Source organism: Anopheles gambiae, chromosome 2, assembly GCF_943734735.2.
Source record: "Anopheles gambiae chromosome 2, idAnoGambNW_F1_1, whole genome shotgun sequence".
In the NCBI taxonomy this organism is placed as follows: Eukaryota; Metazoa; Arthropoda; class Insecta; order Diptera; family Culicidae; genus Anopheles; species Anopheles gambiae.
The window spans coordinates 97,949,459-97,974,318 of NC_064601.1; the positions used below are offsets into that span (position 1 = coordinate 97,949,459).

The 24,860-nt window shown below is 40.4% G+C and overlaps 1 protein-coding gene across 5 annotated transcripts in view; it reads right to left on the minus strand.

Moving 5' to 3' along the window:
- Positions 1-18,825: 18,825 nt before the first annotated feature.
- LOC1276929 (zwei Ig domain protein zig-8) overlaps positions 18,826-24,860 on the minus strand; it is a 213,427-nt gene continuing 207,392 nt past the window's right edge. For all 5 annotated transcript variants that reach the window (XM_061647642.1, XM_061647645.1, XM_061647646.1 and 2 more), the window contains exon 9: positions 18,826-24,554. In XM_061647642.1, coding sequence (XP_061503626.1) covers positions 24,404-24,554 — 151 coding nt within the window. In that variant the 3' untranslated portion in view covers positions 18,826-24,403. The remainder of the gene's footprint in view (positions 24,555-24,860) is intronic.

Consider the following 24,860-nt stretch of genomic DNA (forward strand, 5'->3'; position numbering starts at 1 on the left):
ACACAATTACTGAGAGCATCATATCAATAGAGATATGTTTTCCCAACTCAGCTTGACACGGAGAACAAGACAGTATAATCAGAAGGAAAAGTTGAACTCTTCTCAGAAACCATAAATTAGTTTTATGTGTTTTCTTTCACTTCAAATGTTATTCAAACGTATCTTTATGCTACCAATGCACAATGGGCATTTGCCGGGATGAAATTCAAAAAATCAACTTTGTAATAGCGCAATTCCAAATAATAGGTTTTAATACTAAGGGTTAAACTAAGAAAAATACCAAATATGAGCTCTTTATCTGTTCTGGTTCTCTAGAAAACACCTCTCAAAGTCGAGATTTGTTAAAAAAACGCAGAAAAATCTTCACTTTTTTGGAAAACTTTAAACATTTGTAACTTTTTCAAATATGAACCGATTTTGATAAATTTAGACATTTTATAAAGGATATTTAGTCAGCTTTATAAACACATGAAAAATTTTGAGCTAAGTTAATTTTATGCAAAAATATACGATAATAACTGAAGAAACCTCCTGAAAATTTTCATCATTTAAATTTTTGACTTAATGCCATTATAAAAGTGGCGTAGAGTGGCGTTGTCTCATATATGTCACATCATAGTGTAATATATAAACTATCAATCTGTGAAGAAATATTCTGCGAAAGTTTGCGAACGCGAATTTTATTGAAGTTTTTTCACATCAACTTTTTCTAAAAACAGACACATGCGTAACTAGGCGGCTCCATAGGTGCCTAGTGTAGCGTATTTCGTGTATTCTACAAAAATATATTCTACGTGCTTTTGATCAACTTTCATTTCAATTACGAAGCTGTGTATCCTAGTTTCAGCTCATGTACTTATCTTATATGTAAATTTATATTCTAACCTAACTTTATCATTAAATATAATGAAGCAAATCAGAACCAAATACCTTTTGGTCCTACTGCAGATTATAGAAGGATATAAGGAAAGTAATTCTTAAATTATACGCATAACAGGAAAACGTTATGAATGCAGTAGCATCTATTGGCGTTTTGGGAGAAGAAACTCCCAAAACTCATGACAAACTAAATATAAGGATAGAGGGGAGATGCTACAAAGAATATTTTGCAAGAAAGAAAATGCATCCAGAAGGACATTTTGTATAATGAGCTGTATTCCTCTGATTCGTTAACCAGTTCAATATCAGTAGCTACACGCACTAAAACAAAGACAGGGTTTAACTTTACAAATGAAGTAAATACTTAGTTTGTAGCTATCGTGCAATCTTGATTTTTTCAGATAGTTGTAAAACCAAGAAGGATTTTTAGTTTTATTACCCCTTCTGAAGGCAGTACAGCACTTGGAAAGGTATTGGATGAATATTCAAAGACAAACAATATGTGCTGCTTTTCATTACGAATTTGGGAAGTACTTTATTTCAATGTACCTGCTCTATCTAATTATTTAAATGCCTTTATTCATGTCTTTAGAAAAGTGAACTAGACGTCAGGAGCTTGTAATAGCATCCACCTAAGTTGTGTATGTAAATTTTTAATATTTGTACTACCTGTGAGTAAAAGTGACGAGAATTAGCTACAATTGTCCTATACAAAGCAGAAAAAATTATCTTATTCAAAATTATTATGTTTTGTTTATAAATTAATATTATTATTATTTATTTAATCTTCATTATGGGACATTACAGTATATTTTAAAATGGTTTATACTATTAGCAACAAATAATACAAGAAAAAAAACACACAAAATTAATAAAACTAAGCAAAGATCCCTTAAAACACTATTTTATGTAGCGCCACCTGGTGGTATGGATGCGAACTACAAATAAAATGTTATTTACTATCATAATACTTTACTACAAACGATAAAAACTAACAATTTCTGCAAAAATAATTTTATCCCGCAATTTGTTCTAAACTGCCCATTGTGCAATGTAGGGATATGGGCTTGCTTTTGGCACACAGTGGCACGAATCGCACATGCGACTGCGTATTAGCAGAAGACGCAATTCCTGTTTTTGATCGATATATGGCGTAAATGATTTCAAGAATTGGCCGTGAAATGACGTCCGAAATCAAACTCATTACAGTGTTCTGATAAGTGCATTGCCGAAGGTTTTATTACGGGAAAAGGTGGTAAAACCTATAGTAATAAACTTGTCGGAACTCTGTAATGAGATTAATTTCATGTTTTCCCGACAACTCGTGCGATATTTTGCAATTAAAAATTCTTTGAAGACGATCACCCTGTTTCACATTCCAGCGGTAAAAATGATGTTGGGATAAGGATTCTCACAGTTTGGTTTAATGGAATTTTTGCAACATCGGATCATCATACAATCGATTACAGTTCAATGATATGTTTCTTGGATGTTGACCTGTGTGACCATTAAGCAAGGAGAAATGAAAATATTCATTTCTTGTTCATTACAAGTCATGTTTCACTTCCATGTAGAAAGAGCTCTACTGGTTATGGCATTATTAAAATGATGAATGCTTCAGATTGAGCGCGAATGATTCAAAAAAGAGCTTTGAAAAAGGAAATATTTCCAAAAATGTTCGTGAAAATGACAAAAAAGTTAACCTACTAAGATTAGCGAGCAGTTAACCTTCAACAATATAATAAAAAAAACAATGCTTTGTGAGTGTATTGTTGGCTGAAAATCTATAAAGTTTGCATGTAAAAAGGGAGCACTGTGTAGCATGTCTGATTTAAGTATTAACAATTGATTCACATAAATCCTGCAACCGTATGCTACTTTCACATATGCCAACAACGAAAGTGATTTATGAAGTTTGATACTAACCCCGATACAGTGCTGCCGTTGATAGTGACAGTTTCCCGCTATGCCCAAAACAAAACATCGCGTTTGAGCCAGTAATGGATTCCGAACTGGTTCATTGATTGCTCGCAGACATGAACGCCGATCAATCTGAAATCGTACCGAAATACGCAACGACCTTCCGTTCCAACCCGTCCCCAAGCACCATTACGGCATCAAGAAGCGCTACAAGCAAGCAAGACGCAAAAGAAGCAAAAAGTAATAAAGTTATAATTAGCAACCTCATCCGACCGCTCCAGCCGAATGCCATTTTCTCACCTGAGCTGACAGAAAGAATTCTCCCAGCCGCGTAACCATTGTTGAGCGTTCCGCATTTTAGACCGCACCGCAAAAAGCACTTCCGGCCCCGATACCCTGTGTGCCTCCTCCCCTGCTCGAAGAATAAGGCAGCCCCGAACGAGGCGGGCGATGGATGGGGCCACGTGAGGTGTGGAATAAATTTGAAATTTGCGTGCCGTTGGCAAATTTTAAAAGCTACGCCTTCGGTAGAAAGGTGGTATAAGGCCCCACAAAATGATCGCCGCAAAATGGCCGAACCGAATAGCCGAGCATAATAAAATGTATCGAAAATATGATTGCAAAAAACAGCGGCATGGGACAGGGGACTACTGCTGCTACTTCCTCGGCAGTAGTAGGGTTGTTTCGATGAGAAAATGAACCGCTGGCTGGTCGATGAAGTAAAAACTATGATGCCCGATGGGGCACAATTAAAGGGAAATAAACCTGTCATTCAATGCGTTAATGGGTTATTTGCGGCGTGGGTACGGGGTAGGGAATGGTTTGGGGTGGAAGGTTTATGAGGCACAAAGTTCACACATAATTTTGTCAAATTATGCTTGTGCACCGTCAGTGAGGAAGTAGATGAACGATTTGGTTGGTTGGTTGGCAGTTGCTGAAGTGGAGGATTGTGGGTTGGCGGACGAACGCATGAGAAGAAAGAGTATGTGCTACATAAGTAGATAATTAAATTCGATGATTGGTATTTTGTGTAGGATAAATGGAACACGTCAGTCATTATTAAGGAACAGAAATAGCAGGGAAGGCTGTTTTAAAACAATTAAAAATTATCGTACACCAATTAAATATGTCCCAAAAATTTGTTAGAAATAAGCATAAATATAGATAATCATAGAAAGAATTAAAAGAGGAAAAGCTCTAGATTAAACATATGTTCCAAAAAACGTATAGGAAAGGTTTTAATCTTTGCATGCCATTTCTGGTCGGTATATTGTTCTATTTCGTGTGTTTTTCAAACGAAAACTTCATTTCTGACCCAAAATTAATGATTTACTTTATCGAATTTCTCACTGAAATGCTCTGAATTGGCTATGTTTAATTATACGTTATAAATCACGTATGAAACGCTTGTTGTTTGCTCTATTTTGATGGACTTCAGTCCAAAGACAAGCCAGTATCATGAAAGCAATACTTACTTACTTACTTACTTACCCAACGCTACAACCGGTTTGCGGTCTTGGCCTGCCTCAGAAGTGTCCGAAACCGCTCACGGTCTCTCTTCTTCGTCTACCTTAGAGGTGTGCCAAATTAACCAGAACCGTACGATTCATTCAGTACGATTCATTCACGTTAAAATTACATTTGATACATAGAAATAAAATAAGAATCAACAAGATGATTACATGTAGTCATTATCATATTGAATATTTTACAGCAGTTAAAATCTAACTGGATGTGCTTTAACTGGAGTGATTTTTAACTGGAGGTTCGCTAACTGGAATGATTCCCGATACTGAAAAACATACACAAATTTAGGGTGTTTTGCCGACGTTTGCTATTTATTTATGCCATCACGTGAAATACTATACTTTATATGCACATAAATGAAAAAAACAGTTTGGTATGTTTATTCAGGTCAACGCCAATGAAAACAATCAATCTATAGAAACGTCACTCGAAACCTTTGTTTACCTCTCAGTTAGCGGTCATCTACTATCACATACTTTCTGTTATGTGCAAAACCAGAAAAGTTCGATTTTAATTGTGTGTTGTGTTAATAGATTGTCAGTATTGGTTTACTATTCAAGTGACCAGGCCACCCGGTATGTAGTATACCGATTTTCGAATAGTGTACCGATTCACAGACTGGTACAGGTGTTGCTATTTGTAAATGAACGAATGAACCGAAATCACGTTCACGTTCATTATGAGGAAGACTCGGTTCATTCCCGTTCACTCAAAAGAACCGATATGCCCACCTCTAGTCTGCCAGTCTGTTATCCCGGCCTTAGGCGGCGCTCTGGGACCAATCGAACGAGACAAACAAACACGACTCTGTTCGATAAGTGCTCTGTCAGCTGTTCGATGTCTTATAGACCTGTCATGAAGCACTGAAATACGCCTATATTTTCGTCTCGAAAATGAAGCATTTTCATAGTTTAAATGAATATCCATCTGCAGGGGGAAGATTCAACAAATAATTTACTAGTTATTCACATCTATAATAACATAGAAATCATTCAAATTTAATATTGAAAAATGTAAACAAACGTCCATGCCAAAACACATACAGTGCATACACATGGATTATGTACACGCAATAGTTTAATACGTTTCAATCCTTTATATTTGATGTTATAATTGATTGTAAAGCTTTACAATAATTATTGATAGCTATTTTAAATATTTTGCACGCAATTTTAAGAAGAAAAAGAGACAAACTACGTAAACAAATTTAAAAATGTCCCGAATTGAATTCTATCTACTGTAGCTGTGAAGCGTTTGACAGCCAAGGTACTCACAGCACAGATGGGTATCGAACATCACAGACAGAATCAACTGACTTGTTCGACTCGGCGTTTGTCTTGTTTGTTTGTTTGTGTCTGACAGTGCACCTCCATATGATTATATGGGTTTGTTCGTGTCGGATGTCGTGTTCGATTGCTGCTAGAGCGCCGCCTTAATAGCGGACGCCTCAACGTCATCTTGCCACCTCAATTTGAGTCTAACACGCCTCCTCTGTCCTTGTGGACTGTCCTAAAAAGACTGTACGGGCTGGGTCGTCAGGTTTAGACAGTGTCCGGTATTATATAAGTCCTATATAGTCCCAACTTCGTCCGTCGCGACAGGTTCTTTGAGGTGAACTGAACTGATTTTTCAGGCTGTAGAAAACCCAGTTGGCAGCCAGCATACTTGCGCACAACTCAGCTACCATGCTTTTGTCGTTGCTTACCTTTGACCCAAGATAGGTGAATTGTGAGACGACTTCAAAAGTGCGCTCACCATGAAAACAACTAATAATTAATAAAGGATATTCATCTCTATCAGAAACCATCATCATTATTTTTTGTGTATTCTATTTTAGAAATTTAACAAAAAAGCAGTAAAAAAGCTAACTGATTTCCTTTGATGTGCTTTGATTATACAGTCTTTCCCCGAGACACACTAATAATGCGTTCTGGAGACATTGGTATGTCTTAAATTTTTGCGTAAGTGTTGATATTTGTCTTTTTCAGCCAAAATTAAGTTGAAAATTGGTAATTTTTGATTAACTGTAGTTCTCTTTTGTTTTAATTTACTCAACATTATATATTCTATATTCTATATATATTATAATATTCTCAACAATTCGTGTACAAAATTTGGTTGTAACTGTCTTTTTAATGATTTCAAACTTTCAGCTTTAATTATTCAAAATGATTATTTAGTTAGCAATTTTAGTGGTATCAAAATAAAACAAAAACAGCCTTAACTCGAAATTCCCGTAGCTCGGGGAAAAACTGTATTCTACCTTTTCCATCACGACACAAACATAAAACAACTGTTCCGTTAATCACTTCAACAGAACGCTGAACCTTCACCCTGTACAATAAACTGCACAGCGCTTAGTGCGATTTTAAAGTTAATTATTTCAACGACAGACGAATACGAATGTATGCTAATTTAAACACTTTTGCGCCAGCAAATGTTCTGTAAAAGCGCGTGTAATTAGTACGGCGAGGGTACGGCTAGGCACTCGTACTCGGATGGTAACATCTTAAGCGACTCGTTAAACTCGTGTGCTCATTCTAAAGGTGGAGCTGTTTGCCGCGTGTGTGTGCCAGCTCAACTCATCCTTAAGAGATCGTCACTTCCTTACAATGGCAGAAGCGTATTTGCACCGAGCCGACAAAGGAAAAGGGACAGCAACAACTTATTGCAACAGTGGTGGAGAAAGGGAGGCAGCAGCGGGCTACACAAATCCGTCATTAAACATTGCCTAATTAACAACTTCCGAAACCGAGGGCTCGTGTAATGTAAGCTACACATACATACATCCACACACACACATCCACACACATACACACACGTGAGCACACTTGAGCGCCCGAGCTTGACGCATGGATCACCCTCGGGACACGCGCGGGTTTCACTTCAATGAGCATAATGTAGCGGGCCGGCATGGTTTTTTTTTTTCGTTACTTTTTTCTTTGTTGTTGTGCTTTGTTTTGCGACGAAGAAAACCTTCATCTGTGGGATGGATCAAGGTGGGGCCCGAAAAAAAAAGAGCCGGCAGCAGGTAAAAGCGAACTGGAAACTGTTTCCTTCTTTTTTTGTCATGCGCGTGCTTGCCAGTTTGCCGCGGGAACAGTTTCTTTTCATTTTGTTTTCCACGAAATTTTCATCCAACGAGCGAGATTAGAAGGAGGGAACGCTGGTTAGCTGGTGGAGAGGCGCGGGAATCAACGCGAAAGGATCAAATGAACGTACCGGTAAAAAAAAAACCTTGCAAAGGACCTATGGTATAACGGAGACGGGAGCGGAGTATTGAAAGTCAAAACAAAATAAAGAAGCAACAGCAGCAGAGTGGAGCTTACAAAACAAAGAACAAAGATGGAAAAAAAGTAAAAGCTGTAAAAATATACACACATACACACTCGCACACGTTCGCTGGAATACAAAAAAGGGGAAGAATGAAACAGAGCTTTGCTTATCAGTCAACAGCAGCGGGCAGCGTGTGTGTGTGTGTGTGCATGATCGCGACCGCGCGAAGGGAAATTATGACAGCTATATATTTCACATTATGAATGTCGCGCGTAATATTATTCTGATGTATTCAAATTTCGTGTCGTGCAAAAGTGCGGTGAGATGCACAGAGAGCGGGAGAAGCCTGGGCGATTCGAAGAAATTCTCCAGAAATGTAACGCGAGCTTCACGAATGTGTAGGGCGTTCGTTTGTGTACGGCCATGCATGGCCAAGCACACCGCGCGTTGGCAAATCCTTCGTCCTCGCAAGGAGAAACGCAAAACAAAAAATGGAACGAAAAGGGAGAAAATAAATCTTTTCCACCGGGTCGGTTGACGGTCGCACGCGTCTTATGGATGTTGATTTCGGATTCAGCTGGCAAAGGGGGGGGGCGGAGCGTTTTCCAGTGAAATCGTTCACCGTCATTCTCACGACACGACACGACAGACACGGCGTCGACGGCGACGGTACGCGCGTTGCGGCTGGCTGTTGTACAGAAATACTGCGCAAGCAATCGATGCAGTGTGCCGTGCGGTGAATATTCATTAGACGCGCGAAAAGGGATGGGATGGCAAGATGGGAATGAAATTACCACCCATCATCATTCCGGGATTGAGTTTTATTTTATATTTTATTTAGTTTTTTGTTTTGTTTTGCTGTGCAGTTGCAGTTTGAAGTGCTGGAATGTTTAGTTGCACTATGACTGAGGTGGAATGACGCAGGCAGTGGCATTTGCGGGTATATTTAGAAGCATTTAATGTTCGTGTGTCCTTTTTGTAAACTATTCACTAAGGTGAGGGGAAAAATACGTTGCTAAATGTTTATTTTTGTGGTGAATAGTAAAAATATTTTCCAGTGAAAAAAGAAGCTATTTTGAATCAGTAAAACACCATTTCAAAGTCAGGCCGCTAACATTCCACCATTAGTTTTTTAGCGATGGGATTTGTTGATTAACTCATTGTGGAACTTATTTTTGTGGTTGAATGATGATTTTTATTAATTCCATTACTTGTGACACGAGGTATTGGAGCCTGACGCTAAATTGGAGTGATATTCATGTTGGCATTATGCAGGATGTTTTCAATTGCAACGATTTGTGAATTGTTTGGAAAGGTTTATACTTACTTACTTACTTACTTACTTACTTACTTACTTACTTACTTACTTACTTACTTACTTACTTACTTACTTACTTACTTACTTACTTACTTACTTACTTACTTACTTACTTACTTACTTACTTACTTACTTACTTACTTACTTACTTACTTACTTACTTACTTACTTACTTACTTACTTACTTACTTACTTACTTACTTACTTACTTACTTACTTACTTACTTACTTACTTACTTACTTACTTACTTACTTACTTACTTACTTACTTACTTACTTACTTACTTACTTACTTACTTACTTACTTACTTACTTACTTACTTACTTACTTACTTACTTGCCTATCCACTTACTCATTTAATGTACCTGCTCATTCAATAACTTTGTCATAATGATAGTTACTTGCGTTTTGAATTACTTTTTACTTTAAGAAGTTATTTATTTGCTACCATAATAACTGAATTACGAATTTACTTTTTATTCAATTAAATACTTATTTACTTACCTCTGTACTTACCTATGTAATAAACAATTTACTCAGCAAGATATATTTTTATTAAATTAGTTCGATAAATAGTTTGCTTCTTCTCTATTTACTAGTTTTCATATGTTCTATGTAATGTTTAATGTTTAATTATGTTTAATTATTTACTTGTTTTCTTTTTTAAATTTATATGATAGCTTACCTACACACTTATTTACTAATTTACACTCTTACTTATTTACTAATGTTATTACTTAAACATTTAATAAGTAATACGTAGGCTTCATTCCTAAGTACCTAATTGTCTTCCTTCTTGCTCATTTATTTATTCTTTTACTTTTAACCTTCAACCTTACTCTTGTACTACATCATAACGATAATATATCGAAAAATTTCTGGGATTTTTATTCAATTTGTATCAAAAACAATTAAGCTGCTTACATCATAACACAAACCAGCTAATCGTTACTGATCCAGCTATCTGTTTAACAAATAAAAGAAATATTATAAAATATTTTACAAAGCAGCGATCAGTGGCAACTATTCAATGAAAGTTTCTCGAGAGCTTTTTAAACACAATTTACACTTTCTGAATGAACTTTACCCTCTTTTCCCCACAGCGTATCGGCAAAATCGGGAAACTGCGCTACACTCAATCCCAGAGAGCAGCTGAAACGTAGAGTGGGTTTGAGACCCGAAAACTAAAAAGAAAATGGACTGAAACGGTGCAAAAGTTCCCATCCGTGCAATCATACTATCACACTGACTCTCACACACACACACACACACACACACACATAAACACATTTTACGGTAAAGGAGGGGGAGCAAAAATTGGTCTGAACTTGAAAGCCACGGCAAATGAGATTTCCTAGCTAAGGTCTCATTTGTTGCAGGGGCGATAGATAGACGGTTCCGCCACGGTGGCAGCTACTGCAGGCTGCACTTTGCCTTGCTGGTGCGGTGAGAAAAAGAGCAATATGGCCACGTGAGGAAAGAAGAAGAAGAAGAAGAAAAAAAAAACGATTCAACCGCCATTGCAGCTTCATCCAAAGACGCACAACCCCAGGAATGACCAAAAGTTTTGTGCCATTTCGGTCGGTTGCTGCGTGTTTGCCGCTTGCTTTCCGTTTTGCGCTGTCAGACATTTTATTTTACGGTTAGCTTGTTTTTTTTTTCTGGCCAACCCTGCTCCCATGTCAACCTTTTATAATTTAAATTATCTTCTTTTTTATCTGCAATAATTGCGTCGACATTGAAATCAAAGGTAGACCGTGGTGCACGGGTAAGTTTTGCGGTTTTATAACAAAAAAAGAAATGCGGAAAAAGGTCAGGAACAAAAAACGGGTGAGCTTTCTTCACTGAAGAATTTGAACAAAAAAGAAAATAACAAAGCGAGTAAGAAGTGCACTCGAGTACATTGCGAACATGATTGCATGCAGAAGAAAGCAAAAAAAAAAAAAACACGGAGCAGCATGCCCTCAAACGAAATAGGATTAAGAAATCAATTCCTGCATTTTATTGTACCTCCAACAGCACATTCCACTTGCTGCTGTGGCTGTGGTTGACAGTTGTGCGGTTAGTATTTCTCTCCCTCGCTGCCTTCTTCCACCGGCAAGTTTAGAAAGTTATAATCAAATTCGCAAATCGGAACTTTATTGGCACACATTTTGATGCTTCGATTTGCGAGCTGACACGGTGGCAAATTGTGGGTCAGATTTGTTCCCATATTGCGTGCGCACTGGTGCAGAAGATAGAGTGCCAGTGTCTGTGCGTGTGTAGTTTAGTGAAATGATTACATTAGGGTGAAATTAGGCAAGCTTGCTTGAGCACTGAGCATGACGCTATGGAAGAGCTGCGTTCGTGTCATCATCACAACTGACCGTACGAGAGGATGGAGCAACTTTTTCAATTCACCGACACTTCGACGCAGTTTTGCAGTAGTTTGAAGTAGTTACACTGTTCTGCGTGCAATGTTCTCGTTTTTGGAAGCATTTGCATGATCTCCAAACAAGCATATGATTGGTTGGTACGATGCAAGATGATGGAGTTTCTGTTTTAGGTGCCGCAAGGGTTGCTTCGTGCAATCACCTTGGAGGCGTGAAGCTCGGCTGAGAAATGGGAAAACTTTTCACAACGAAAGCAATTTGAATGTGTGTCTGGACAATGGTTTACAAATATGATGGTATGATGGAGTAGTTTCAACAAACTGCTGATAGAAAAGAGCAATTCAAAAAGTCCATTGGCGCGAGTTGATACTCATACGATGTTTGGTGGAGGGGAAGGGGAGGGGGGGCTGTTTCTTCTGAAAGTATTCAAAATTAAGGAAGGAAGTTGCACATTGGAGTGAGAAAATACATTGCTCGATCATTTTGTTCTTGGAAATCAACACCTTCGCATACGTGGAATACGTGGACGAGCGGAATCTTGGAGAGTATGCTGATATGGTCTCGTTGTATGAGTTCTAGTAAGGTTATTTGGCTTTCAGGCTATTTGAATTGAACTTTGAATGCTGAATGTCTATGCCACGTCAAACACATGGAGCAGCCGGGTATGGTTCACTAACCAGTATGGTAGCAGAATCAGCATCCGAATTAGATCCGAATTAGGTAGTGTATCGGTTCTTGGACCAGGACAGCTTCGTGATGTATTCCATGACTGAGACAAAGTCACTGCGACAGAAAAAATTACACTCTACAGCATTTGTGGTGAAACTGACGGTCCGTGGGCCCCTGAGGGTTCTGGCCTGCGGCACTAGCAAGTTGGGAAGCATCCTGTTCACATTAGTGATGGGAAAAATGAATCATTCTGGAATAAGAGGTCATTCTGTTTTACTCCTAATTATTTAACATTTCAGTAATTACATCGTAATTAGTAGAAGAAATCCCTGAGACACGCGGACCTTTATTCAATATCAAATCAAATAATTTAGTGAGTGACTATACCTCATTAAATGCCCCATTACACGACCATTTGCTATATTTTGACTGAAAACTGCTTGATTCGACTTCGGAAATAAGAGATACGCAGATTCAATAGCGTATCTCGCGGACAGCCTGTACTCATTTCAATCGAAATTCCAATCCCAATCGCAAACGCAATCGCAATCGCAATCGCAATCGCAATCGAAATCGCAATCCCAATACCATTTAGAATCCCAATTACAATTCCAACCCCAATCAGAATCCCAATGACATCCCAATCGAATCGCAATCCCAATCCCAAACGCAATCCGAGTCCTAATCGAATCGCAAACGAATCCCAATCCCGAACAAATCGCAAACGAATCCCAATCGAACCGCAGTCAAATCGCAATGGAATCTTTGAGAGATTCAAATCTTACCAACGGGATCCGATCCAATTGAATATTTCTAGGGATATAATCTTCGAATCTTCCGAAACCTGGATCTCCCAACACTAGTCCACATTAGTGATGGGAAAAATGAAGATTTCGTCAGAATCGATTCCGGCAAACTCCAAAGTTTTCTGGAATCGATTCCAGATAATAGGTCCGGAATCAGTTTCCGGAATCGATTTCGGAATCGACTCCGGAATTGGTTCCGGAATCGGCTCCGGAATTGATTCCGGAATCGGAATCGGCTCCGGAATTGATTCCGGCATCGGAATCGGCTCCGAAATCATATTAAACTCCGGAATCATATTCAACTCCGGAATCGGAATCGGTTCCGGAATTGGCTCCGGAATCAAAATCGGCTCCTACATCGGAATTGACTTCGAAATCAGAATTGGCTTCGAAACGGAGTTGGTTTCGGCATCTTCTTAGGGATAGGCGTTTGGGTCCAATAATGCTACGTATTGATAGCGGCAAAGAATGGTCATTTTCGTCATTCCGAATGTCTAGAAACTAAGGAATCTTCAGTCAGCATAGGCAATTCCATCATTCAAAGTGTAAAGAAACTTGTACAAATTTACTTGCAAATGAATTCAAATGGAGATTCCCGGACTTATTTCGCTTCCCACACTTATTATTTCAATTCCAAAGCTAATTTTCATTCCGGAGCTAACTCCATTTTTGGTGTCAAACCTACTGATTCCGTTACCGGAGCAAATTGCGATTCCCAGGTCGATTCCGATTCCGGTGACGATTCTGATTTCGGAGCCGATTCCGATCCTGGAATCGATTCCAGAGCCGATCCCGGAATCGATTCCGGAGTCGACTCCGGAATCGGCTCCGGATTCAACTCCGGAATCGGCTCCGGAACCAACTCCGGAATCTGCTCCGGAATCGACTCCGGAATCGGAATCGATTCCAGCATCGGAATCGGCTCCGGAATTGATTCCGAACACGGAATCGGAATCGGGTAGGTCCGATTCCGAGCTCCCACCTTTAGTTCACATACCTCCAGCCTTTTAATACCTATTATTAGAGTACCTATCTGATATCCTCGTCTTTAGAGTTAAATATTGAAGCCACATATCAGATTTACAGCACTAGTTGAGATTCAGAATCAGTTCCAGCCAAGGGGATTCAGCGCTGTTTCAAAATCTTTCTAGATTCGGAATCAGTTCCATGAACAATATGGGTTCATCAGGCAGAGTTTCAGAACTGGCATTGGTTCAGCATTAGTTCAAAGTCTGGAATGGATTTGGGATAAGTTTCGTAAGAGAGTTGAAAATCCCGAATCTGAGCAGCTTGAGGTCAGTTTCAAGATCGATGTATAAGATCAAGATCATTTCTAGAACCGGTATCGGGTTTTGATCAGTTCCACTACTAGTCAGACGGGTGGGAAGTCTAATTTGGGTTCAACAGTAATTTTAAAAACTGTAAAGATTAAGATGATAAGATCGATTCCAGAACGAATAAAAGCTAAAAGAAATGTAAAAAGAAACTCGAAAATGGAGCACTGCAAGTGGTTCAATTCAAACATATATTGTATTTCCTTTGAAAACCATTTAAATATAGCTCCAGTTTTTTGTTGTTGGTGAAATGTGTTGCAAAACCTCTCATTTGCCAATTGCTGCATTTGTAAAGTATAAAACCAAAACCATCCACAACAATCCACTTACTGGTAACAATTAGCAACCAAAAGAAGCTGCAATTGATTGCTTCCGCCAGTCGGTGAAAACAAACAACCATGATTGGCATTTTTCGTTGAAATTTTTTCAACGTTTAATTCAAAAATTGCAATTAAAATGCCAATTTGTTTGTGCAACAGGCAAACCAGCCCCAGAGGGATTCGGGCTCTATGCCCTCCGGGGGTTCTGTAAGGCATTCTGCGCATCGAAACCACATCAAAGAGGAACCGTGCGGCATGTAACGATTAAAAATCAACCTGTCATGCGGTGCTAATTGCTACGGCGAAGGTGCTGTCGTAAACAATTATCGGATAGTGAACGAGTACGCAAATTGTAGGGCTCCGGCACATAATGAATGGTAATTTGTGCAACAAAAACATTGCACAATTGCTGAGCAAGCATTTTTATTTTCTTCTCTTCACGATTATCATTGGCTAGATATAAAGCTGTCGCTCTTAAAACTATGCAAAATTTACCACAAAGCTACCCCTTAGCTATCCCACACGTGATTATTTACCAGCAAAATGAATGACTTTCGCTGGCGGAACGAAAACGACCTCCTGCCTGTTCTGACGGCACACCACGGAAAAAGGAAGCCCCATCGTACCGCGTATAAACTTTATTACAACTTTAACACATTCTTCACCATTCCCAGCTGCAGTGGGACTGATCGTCGCCCCGCGGGAGGTAGCGCCGCAAAACGCAAAGCACAATCTGCAATGAAGAGATCTCGTTATCCCCGAACCCCAAAACAGGGAGCCAAAAATTCATCATCTCAGCCTCAACTTGCGTGGGAAGGGTGTTTGTGTCACAAAAAGCCGACAAAATTCCATCCCAGTCTGGGTAGTTGGGAACAAAACACACAGGCACAAAAAACGGACAACCTCGAACGATGTCCCGGAAGTCATCTGCGTGTTGAACTCCATATTTCACAACCTTCGTCCCACTCAACCATTTCTGTTGTGGAATGCAACCGATGATTTGTGCCACTCTGCTGAGCCCCAAATTTGGTGGTAACAGTCAAACTGAGCAACACACAAACACACCAATACATGCCGAAGACATGGAGCAAGCTTCCCATTACTTGTACTACCGAAGCGCGCGTGAAGAATGTCACCAGCATTGTCGGGTGCGAGAAATTACACACCACTGCTCAGACCTGTCAATCGCAAATTTACAAGTGCTGCTGCCGTGCCGTTGACACTTTCCCCGGCACGGGTGTGCTGGAAACGATTCTATCTTTCAGCACTTACCACACACAAAAAAAATCCTTCCCCCCATTTAGGCTGGGTTGCGTTTTAGACCGAAAGTTTTTACGATCTCATTTTACCTGATTACAACAAAGCCACAAAGGAGTTTGCTTTGCAAACGGCGGGCAGGGGTTGAGCATAGTACAGCCACATTTCCCAGACGCATTTGGCGCTGTGTGGTGGCGTGGTTATACTTTCCTCCATCGACACCATCTTGCCCTTCCACTTTCCCGAAACTCACACAGCACGCGAGATTATAAAGCTTGTCATCATTTCACCGCACACCGGGGTTTCCGGTTTATCCTTTGCGAACGCCACGTACAAGGGCCCTGGCGGTGCAAGGCGCGTTAATTAATTTTATTCTTTTTCCACCTCACCTTGCATGCAGGGGATAGAGAAGGTAAACTTTGCACAGCGACACAGTCGGTGTGGATTTTTGACATGTCGTCCGGTCGTAGAACATTGCGGCGTGTGAGCGGATTGCATCCCTCGTTACACGGGACGGGTCAGTTTGGGCTTTAGAGCCACCAGGCTCGGCTCGGTGAATCCCTGATTAGAGTTTGAGAGGGTTTTTACCGTACTACTTTTTTTTTCTTCTTTCGTTTAACTATCGGGTGATGAGCTGAGTGGATTTGGCCCCACGGTAAGCTAGGGCGTACGAATGCGTACAAGTTCCGCAGTAGGTGCAGAAGAAAGTTTGTTTAACAAATTTCGAGACAAAAAAAAAACATGTTTAATGCAATGAGGTTTGCTTTTGCAAACATGCAAAAGCACATTGCAATATTTGCATTTCAGCGGGAGGGAGAGATAAAAAAGGTTAGTATGCTTTGCAAAAGGGTTCCATTTGCATTTCGATTATTTGATTGCGTTTAAAGCGCTTAAAGTTTTGGACAACCTAAAACCTTCCTCGCTTGGAAGAATTTAAACCAACAGTAAGCAAATGAACTAAATTTTTATTCCCAGGCCAACTATAACTCGTTGAGCCGCTGGTCCAACCGATGTGAAATGAGCTGAGGGCCCGGTGGACGGTACAAATTACTGTTGATTAGCTCGTAAAACCTTTCCTCCCCCCTCCCTGAAACCTTTGTAGTAGCTTTCACAATTTAAATGATTTCCACGCAGCATTGCCTGCTTAGCGAGAAGTGCAGAAGAAGTTGATGCACGAAGAACTAGAAGATAGAAGCAAAGCAAAGAGAATTTCATGTTGAAATCGGTATGCATTAATTTCAAATTGAAATGTATCACATGATATTAGGAAAAATTAAGTAAATTTATGAGACTAGCCAACCCTGGGGAGTATAAAACGTACAAGAGAGACAATGTAGCAATTCACATCGATATTTGCATCTCAGACACGACATTCTAGCTATTTTATAGTAAATTTCTGTCAAAGTTACACTTTTTATTTACATGCAACCTAACTATTGAGTTTGAAATTAATAAGTAATCCAATTTATTCTCCTCCCCAGGACTGCCAATCCTGGCATAGCAATCCTGGAACACGTCATGAACACATGCATGAGGTGCGCTCTGGAGCGCACCCAAGATTTCGATCCAACTCGGGCAAAAGCGAAACCAATGATTCAGACCAGGGTAGGAGTGAAGCCTGGAGTTGAGGCTGGAATTCCGACTCCTACAACAGACTAGTGTTGGGTTTTAAGAATCTTTCGTTGAGATTCACTAACATTAATTTTCATCGATGCTTGTTTCGAATCTTGAATAGAATCTCTAAATATTCATGGATCTTTAAAGATTTGTGAATGCTTGAAGATTCATGAATCTCGAAACATTCATTAATATTGCAGCGCTGAAATTCGAAGCAGCGCCGTGTAGACGCGCATTCAGAGCGCTGTAGACACTCGGACATGAGAGCCCGGTGACGGGATCGGAATGATAAGAGCGGCAGTTGTGCAATTAGTGAATAATAAATGTTTTCCGGGTATAATAAGTTTAGTGTTTGGTTTTATTTAAGTTTCTACAATCTATAAAGATTCATTAATCTTCAACGATTCAGGGACCTATACAGAGTCATGAATCAGTGTAGATTCATACATTTCTAGGGACTCATGAACTCTTAGACAAAAGTAATTTTCAAAATGTTGAATTTGTGCGATCCCGTGGTACAGTGGTTAACTCGTACGACATGCCCGTCGTGGGTTTAAATCCGCCAAGGACCGTCTCCCCGTATCAAAACAAACTATCTGGCTGCGTGGTACCAAGAATTCTTGAATGCCTGTACAGGCTGGCATAACCACGTAGGTTGTTACGCCAAGAAGAAGCTCAAGCTATACGCATCTTTCGCGATTCATGAATCTTTACACCCAGATTCAGATTCATTGAATCATTCAAAAGATTAATTCAGATTCATGAATCTGATTCATATTTACTAATCACTACTCCAGACGACTACTGATGACTTTGACTCCAGATGACGCTCAAAAATTCCGGCTCTATATAGCCTCGATTCCAAACGATTTTGGACGATTCGGCATGGCTCTGGAAATTGCTGACAGAAAATTTTCGGAGTCGGAACGGATTCGACTCCAGATTTCTTGTCAACTTTACCCATTCCGACTAATCCTAAAACACAACTTGAACACATCCATACCACGACTGGACCCAATTACGAAGCCCCGAGGTTTACGAGGCCTTAGAAACGATCATAAACCATGTCTCAATCCATAGCTGAACTGTCACTCAATCCATAGCTGAATGAGAATGAACCTACACTGGTCCTGGTACATATGGCGCAACCCTATATCAATTCTGGAACCAGTCACGAACTCATACCGGTCCTGGAACATAGACTGCACCCATGCTTCTAAGAATTGTGAGAACAATCCAAAAACTATGAGAAAAGATGAATAAATCATTAGACGAATCTAAAACAATTACGCAAACCAACCAATAAATAGTGTGAAACCCTGTAACAAACTTATTTTGGCTACGCTTTTTCGCTTCACATCGTGAAATTCTCACGGTATGACAAAATGTGCGGCGATGTAAGCTTCGTAGTTGTGGCCTTTCCTCACTCTTTCAGCAATCTGATCATTTCAACGAATACAGTCCAACTTAATAGACTAAGGTCTATTTATCAATTTTCTTTCAAAAAAGTACTCAAAAATAACAAAAAGGAAAGCCAACACGTTTATTGATTTTTATACGAAAAGAAAGTTTTGTTTTTATTAGACTTTTTGTTTGCTCTCAATTTTTTTTCCTGTCCATGTTTTAACCGCTTCCGTTCGACACTCGTGTACCAGTGCAAACCCTGTGTGCAAACCGTTCTAATCAATTGCTATCCTCTTTCTACTGCGTTTTCGATCGATCAACGTTTGTTATTCGTTTCACTTACTTGTTTCAGAAACATTTCACTGCCTGTAAAGTGTCTTTGCTCTCTACGTGGGGCTTTGAGTTAGCTGTTGTTTTGACTAATCCTTTTGTCGCTGCTTTCTTTGCCCTTTCGTACCGATTTGGTGAGTCACTGGATTGAAGTGCGATCAAAAGACAGTGCTTGCCAAGGTCACGTTGCACGAGGACGTGCTTATACGCCTCGTTCTTCTGCAATGCAATTCCAACGCTAAGATGAATCAATCATTTGCCCGCTTCAATTTAGAGATAGCAGCCGTTTTTTTCCCAGTGGCATCGAATAGACAGTTTGAAAAGGTTTAACAACGCTTACAATTCCTCCGCGCACAGCCTGTGCCTGTGTGCCACCAACCACTGAGTGTACAATTCCACTAGATCCACCTTCATTCCTACACGGCTCGTTTTGCTAATTCCATTGCTTCCCAGTTTTTGTGCTAGTTTGCTGTGAAACGGGGTGGGGGAGGTCCGCCCTTCCGCTCAGCCATAGAAACAAAGGGATTTGGTTTTCTTTTGTTTTGTTTTTCTGTTACGATCAAAGAGATTTAACTACTTTTCCACACGTTTCACGCACGACTTGCTCGATTAGTTTAGTATTATTTTTTGTTTTTTTTTCTCCCCTTTTGTTTTTCCCTTTCAGTTTGTGGTAATGAATTTCGTGTGAATACCTTGTAAGTGTTTGCTATTTTGCTAGTTTGCTTTTGCCACCCTTTCTTTTGTAATTGTTTCATGTGATGTTTTCATTCTGTTATTTTTTGTTTTGTTTTTTTTTCGTCTTTTGTTTTTTATTTACTTTATTTCAGCAACTAAAAGTGTTTCTATTTTACAGTTTAGTTGTGAATGTCTTTATTTTTTTTTCTTTCTTCTTCACCAATCCATTATTTGCCACATCGAGCAGTGGTTTTCTTTTTCTTTTTTTGTAATTCTTATCTGGTCTTTGTGTGAACGTGTTTTTTGTCCCCTTGTTTCGGACTTCCGTTTCCGCTTTCGCTACAGTTATTGTAAGTGTTTTGTAAGTTTTAATTTAATTTTCTTTTTCTTTACACTATTCAACGGAAAGACTATATGTGTGTGTTTGTGAGTGAGTGTGTTGTGTATTTTTTTTTCTCTCTTTAAATTTATGTCACTGTAACTAGAATATCTCCAGAAAATGGTAACAAATTTATTACTTTCTCGTTAAATCTTTCTACTATCTTTTTATCATGCAATTTAGTTTAGCGTGTGGGGATTTATACTTCCTCTGCACCACCACTCCTGCTCGGAGCAGTGTAACGGAAAAACGAACCACGATCGTGTAGAGACAGCCAAGATTGAGTTATGCTTTGCAAATCGAAACTCATAGTAAACTCATCATTTCGCTACAGTTTTATGGTACACAGCACAGGAGTGTATAGTCAAGAAGGGAGGGACGTAACGAAACAGAACTTTTATTTTACATTGCGCGCCTGTTTCGATAGACAAAGCGTGAAGGTGTGTGTTCCGTGTGTTTTGCAACTGCCTTTGCTTAAGTTTTTATTTCTTTTCTCTGCTCTACTTTACGTGTTTGTGTGTATGATTGGATTCGTTTAGTTTTTGTTTTTTTTGGTGAATGAAATTAAATTCCTCACTAAACATAACAGATACATGCTTTCTTAATTCAACTATGTACAGACGCTCTGCTTCCATCACCGGTGTCCGTACCCGGCTGGCGACAGTGCGGATTATAAGATGTAATACACTTGCCTTAACTGTACCGATTCTTAACCCTTCTACTGGTGGACTGGAATATTGGCCGCGGGATGCAGTGCATCGGGTTTTACGCAATTTCAAACAATGTTCGCACGACCACTTTATCGGTCTGGTTCAATTTCACCACTCCATAAGAAATGGGACGTAAAAACCCTTCATAAACCACTTCAAGAAATGCCATTCCATTCGCTCTCTCTCGCTCTCACACACAAACACACACATACACACAAACGCACTTCATCTACAAATCTCCAGTACCGGTTTGCATTTGCATTTGCTTTTCGACGCCACTGTGCCACCCCCTTTGCACATTTTCTGCCCATTAGCCGTCGCTAAAACGGAGCACAGTTTCAAGCACAACCGTTCTTGAGAACGAGATTGCGCGCGTGATTGTTCCATTTGATTGGTTTACTTTGAAGAAGACGATGATGACGACGGTATTGCGCTAACAGTGGCAGTTGTTGGTCGTTTCGCTGCGAAGCAATGGGGTCTCATTTTGAAACTTCATTTTCGAGTGGTTTCGAGTAGAATATTTCGCCCTGTGTGTGTGTGTGTGTGTGTGTGTGCGTGAATAGTTTAACCATAATTCCAAAATGGCAGAAAAAGGTTCAACGTTCAATCTCCCCCATTCACGCCCTGCTCCACATTCGCACGAGTTCATCGGAATGAAGTGAAAAGCGAACTGTAAATTATACTTTCCGATGAGCTTTTCATAAACTGTGCATCATTGTTTCGGCCGAAGGGGGCGAGTTGGGACGATGACACTGCGTCGCAATGGTGCCGGCTCTTTGCCCCCGGTTTATTGCTTTCGTGTGCCACTGTGCCATTGTCTTGGGAGTTGCCGCAGTGAAGTGGGAGGTAACACAAAAAAAAGATGGACAAAAGTTGGGAGTTTTTTTTTTGTTGGTCTTGTTTTATGCTGTCGCCCCCTTTTTTCGCTGTCTTTGGCAATTCTGAGGAGGGCTTCTTTAGAACCTTTCTCGAGGGGATTCTGCAAGGGATGGATTTTTTTGTTTCGTAGCAGTAATGAAGTAAAGGGCGCATTGGATCACGAACACGATGGAGCGTGAATTAGTTGAAACAATGTGATACAAAGGACGACACAACTGAATCATGCGAGGAAAGGAAAGGTCAAAGGGCACGACGGTGATAAAGTTAATATTTAGAACGACATTAACTTTTGCAAAAGCGAAAAAAAACCTTTAAAAAAAAGGAATTTAATTTGGATTGAATTTTTATTCATTTTCAACCAATCTGATCCATCGATTGCCTACATTCAGGCGGCTATTTGAAAAGCGTTAGCAAACAGAGCAGCGCAGGTCTGCTCGTGCTGTGGCAGAGGAAGTGTGCAACGGTCAAACAGTAATGGGTAAACATTTTCCGATGCATTTGCAAGGAGGAAAAACCCATTTTCAATGGTATACAGAAGCGAAGGAAAGAGGAAGAATGCAACAAAACGCCCAGCCCAGCGCGTAACTGTTTGCATTATTAATGGTCGGGCCCATTGCGATAAGCTCCAATTATATGCGGATTTGATCCATTCGGTTTCCTCCCCGTGTAGCACGTGCCTGCGATTGTGGATGGGAGTTGAGGTACACAATGTTTGTAAAAAGCAAAAAAAAAAAGAAAATAGAAAAAAAAACCAGCATTCACTCGCCAATACCAATTATTGAAACATTCACGATCATTCACTCGATCACAAGTTTATCGGGGCCGGGCAAAAACATAAAACCAAAAAACCTCCAGGTCCGCTTTCTTTCCGCGCCTTCCAGGTTGGGTGAATGCCTTTTTCCTCGGTAGAAAGTGTGTTTGCATTCCACAGGCATGGGTCCGGCAGCATTGTATGCGTTATCGGAACGCTTCAGAATGTGCGTTGATAGGCAAACGATTGGGTATGGGACGCAGGCAGGGAAGGGTTTTTTTCCTCTTCATTATCTGGCGCATCCATTTGTTTGGCTTATTGAGAGCCGGGGTTTTTTTTTCCCACGAATGCTTTTTTGTTTTTTTACGATGATGCATTTTTAATGCACTTTTGTGTTGATTTGTCTATCGATGTGGAACACACACACACACACACAGCGAAAAAAAAAAGCGAGGGAGGCTGTAGGAGAAGGGGTTGTTTTTGTGTATTTACAAATTCTGAACATCGCTACAAACGATTTCGGTTCAATTTCGGTTTTGATTTCCTTCCTTGCTGAATGTTTTTCCACGCTTTCTCTCTCTGCCTCCCTGTTTGGTTCAATTTACCATTTCGGGTTAATTTGCAACCCGGCATGTGGTGCACTCTTTGTTGTTCACTCAAGTTTAACCTGTGCGTTCATTATTCAAATGGTTGTTTTTACACTTTTGTCCCAGCGCACACCCGCCCACCCATACCCCGCGGTGCTTTCGGGGTTCAACGAGGAGGAGCGTTTCAGCGGATCATAAAAGGATCATGTCTGCTCCTGCTGTGTATCCTGCTGCACCCCGAGCCATCCCAAACGTTCATTTGCAATTGGTTTGCTTGCAGCGAAATTTCTTCCCTTCGTTCCCGGAACAACGGATCATGCACCATCGATTCCGGTGGCACAAGTCATGTTTGATTAATTCATGTTCGGCAATAGTAGCAGCAGCAGCAGCAGCAGCAGCAGTATTGCGTTTTAACAATGCATGCACGCACCACACGCGAGCGCGATTCCTCCCTGCCCCGTCCCTCCGGCCCCGGCGATGTTAAACCCTTTGTGGCCAGCATTTGACCCTTTATCGTGTTTGTGTTCCCTTTGTCCAACCCTTTCGCGCACTGGTTGTTTCACGAAGCAGTGGGAAAAGTGAAGTGGATGAGGCTTTCGTTTTGCCTTTAATTTTTAAGCTCTCGATTTATTTACACGTGACCATCTCTCGCGCACGGGGGTGTGTGACGCAAGTTCGGGGCGAGCTCATTCCAACGTGTGTGTGCGTGTGTGAGCTGAAAGTTTTCTTTGCCAATTCAACGCTCCGCAATGGTGCACACATGGGCGGCAGTGTAGAATGTTTGTGCTCCTTTTTTTACTTCGCTCGTTCGTTTGTTTGTTAGTGTGAATGCATTCCGCTTCATATTGCTTGTTTTCGTATGCAGCGAGTTAATTTATTTAATGGTTTCCTTCTTCCGCCTTCTGCACTTTTGCAAGTTTGCACGAGGAAGAGAGGAAAGCTGCACCCCGGGTAATTCGATTCTGGTCCACCAGCTGCAAGGAGGAAGGTGAGATAGAGCGGGATGATGATGAAGGGTGAGGGCTCAACCAAGGTGGAAACAAATGAATAGAAAGTGGGATCCACTACCTATTTACAAAGAGTTCACTCGTCTTCCCACTGAGTCGGAAGATTGTTTTGTTCGAGATTAACTGTTTTATTTTTATGTGTCGATTTTTCGCTGCTCTTTTGCCACTCCCAACTTAAAGAAAACTTTTGTCTCACACTTCTTGGAAGTAGCTGTATCGGTTGAACAGTTGAAGTGAAACATAATTTTGCGTTTTTTTTAAATCGTTCTTCTAGATCGCTGTCCGTCCGTGCGTCCCCGGGATCAATCAACCTGTATTGCGCTATGGGCGACTATTGGGCCCCACCTGAACACCTTCGCCTCGTTCGTGCTTTCCTTCGTATGCTTTACGTTTGCTCCATTAGGCATAGCTCGACTTGAGCAGATACGATAGTATCACGCTGGGAAAGAACAAACACTCGAACAGGATGGCGGACAGCTGTGACGTGGCGGCGGCACCGCTCGTTTTTCGGCGCGAGATTGCTGCCGTATTGTCGCCTGCAATCGAAAGAAAATGGAGAGAAGAAAAGTGTTGTTAAATATTTTGCATTCAATGAACAACCAGCTGAGTGATTAAACATTTGGCAACTCTTGCTGAGACGTAATGTTTGTATAGCTAAGGGAAAATTGTTTGGAGCAAAAATCTGTTTATGGTAGCTTGACAAAGAATATTTTACGAGCCCACGACTGGCTTCATAAATAACTGGAACATGCCTTGGTAAAGAAGTACTGTTGCACCAAATAGAAATTAGAAGAATAATAGAAAAAAGTAGATGCCCTTCAAATAAGTAACAAGAACATTTC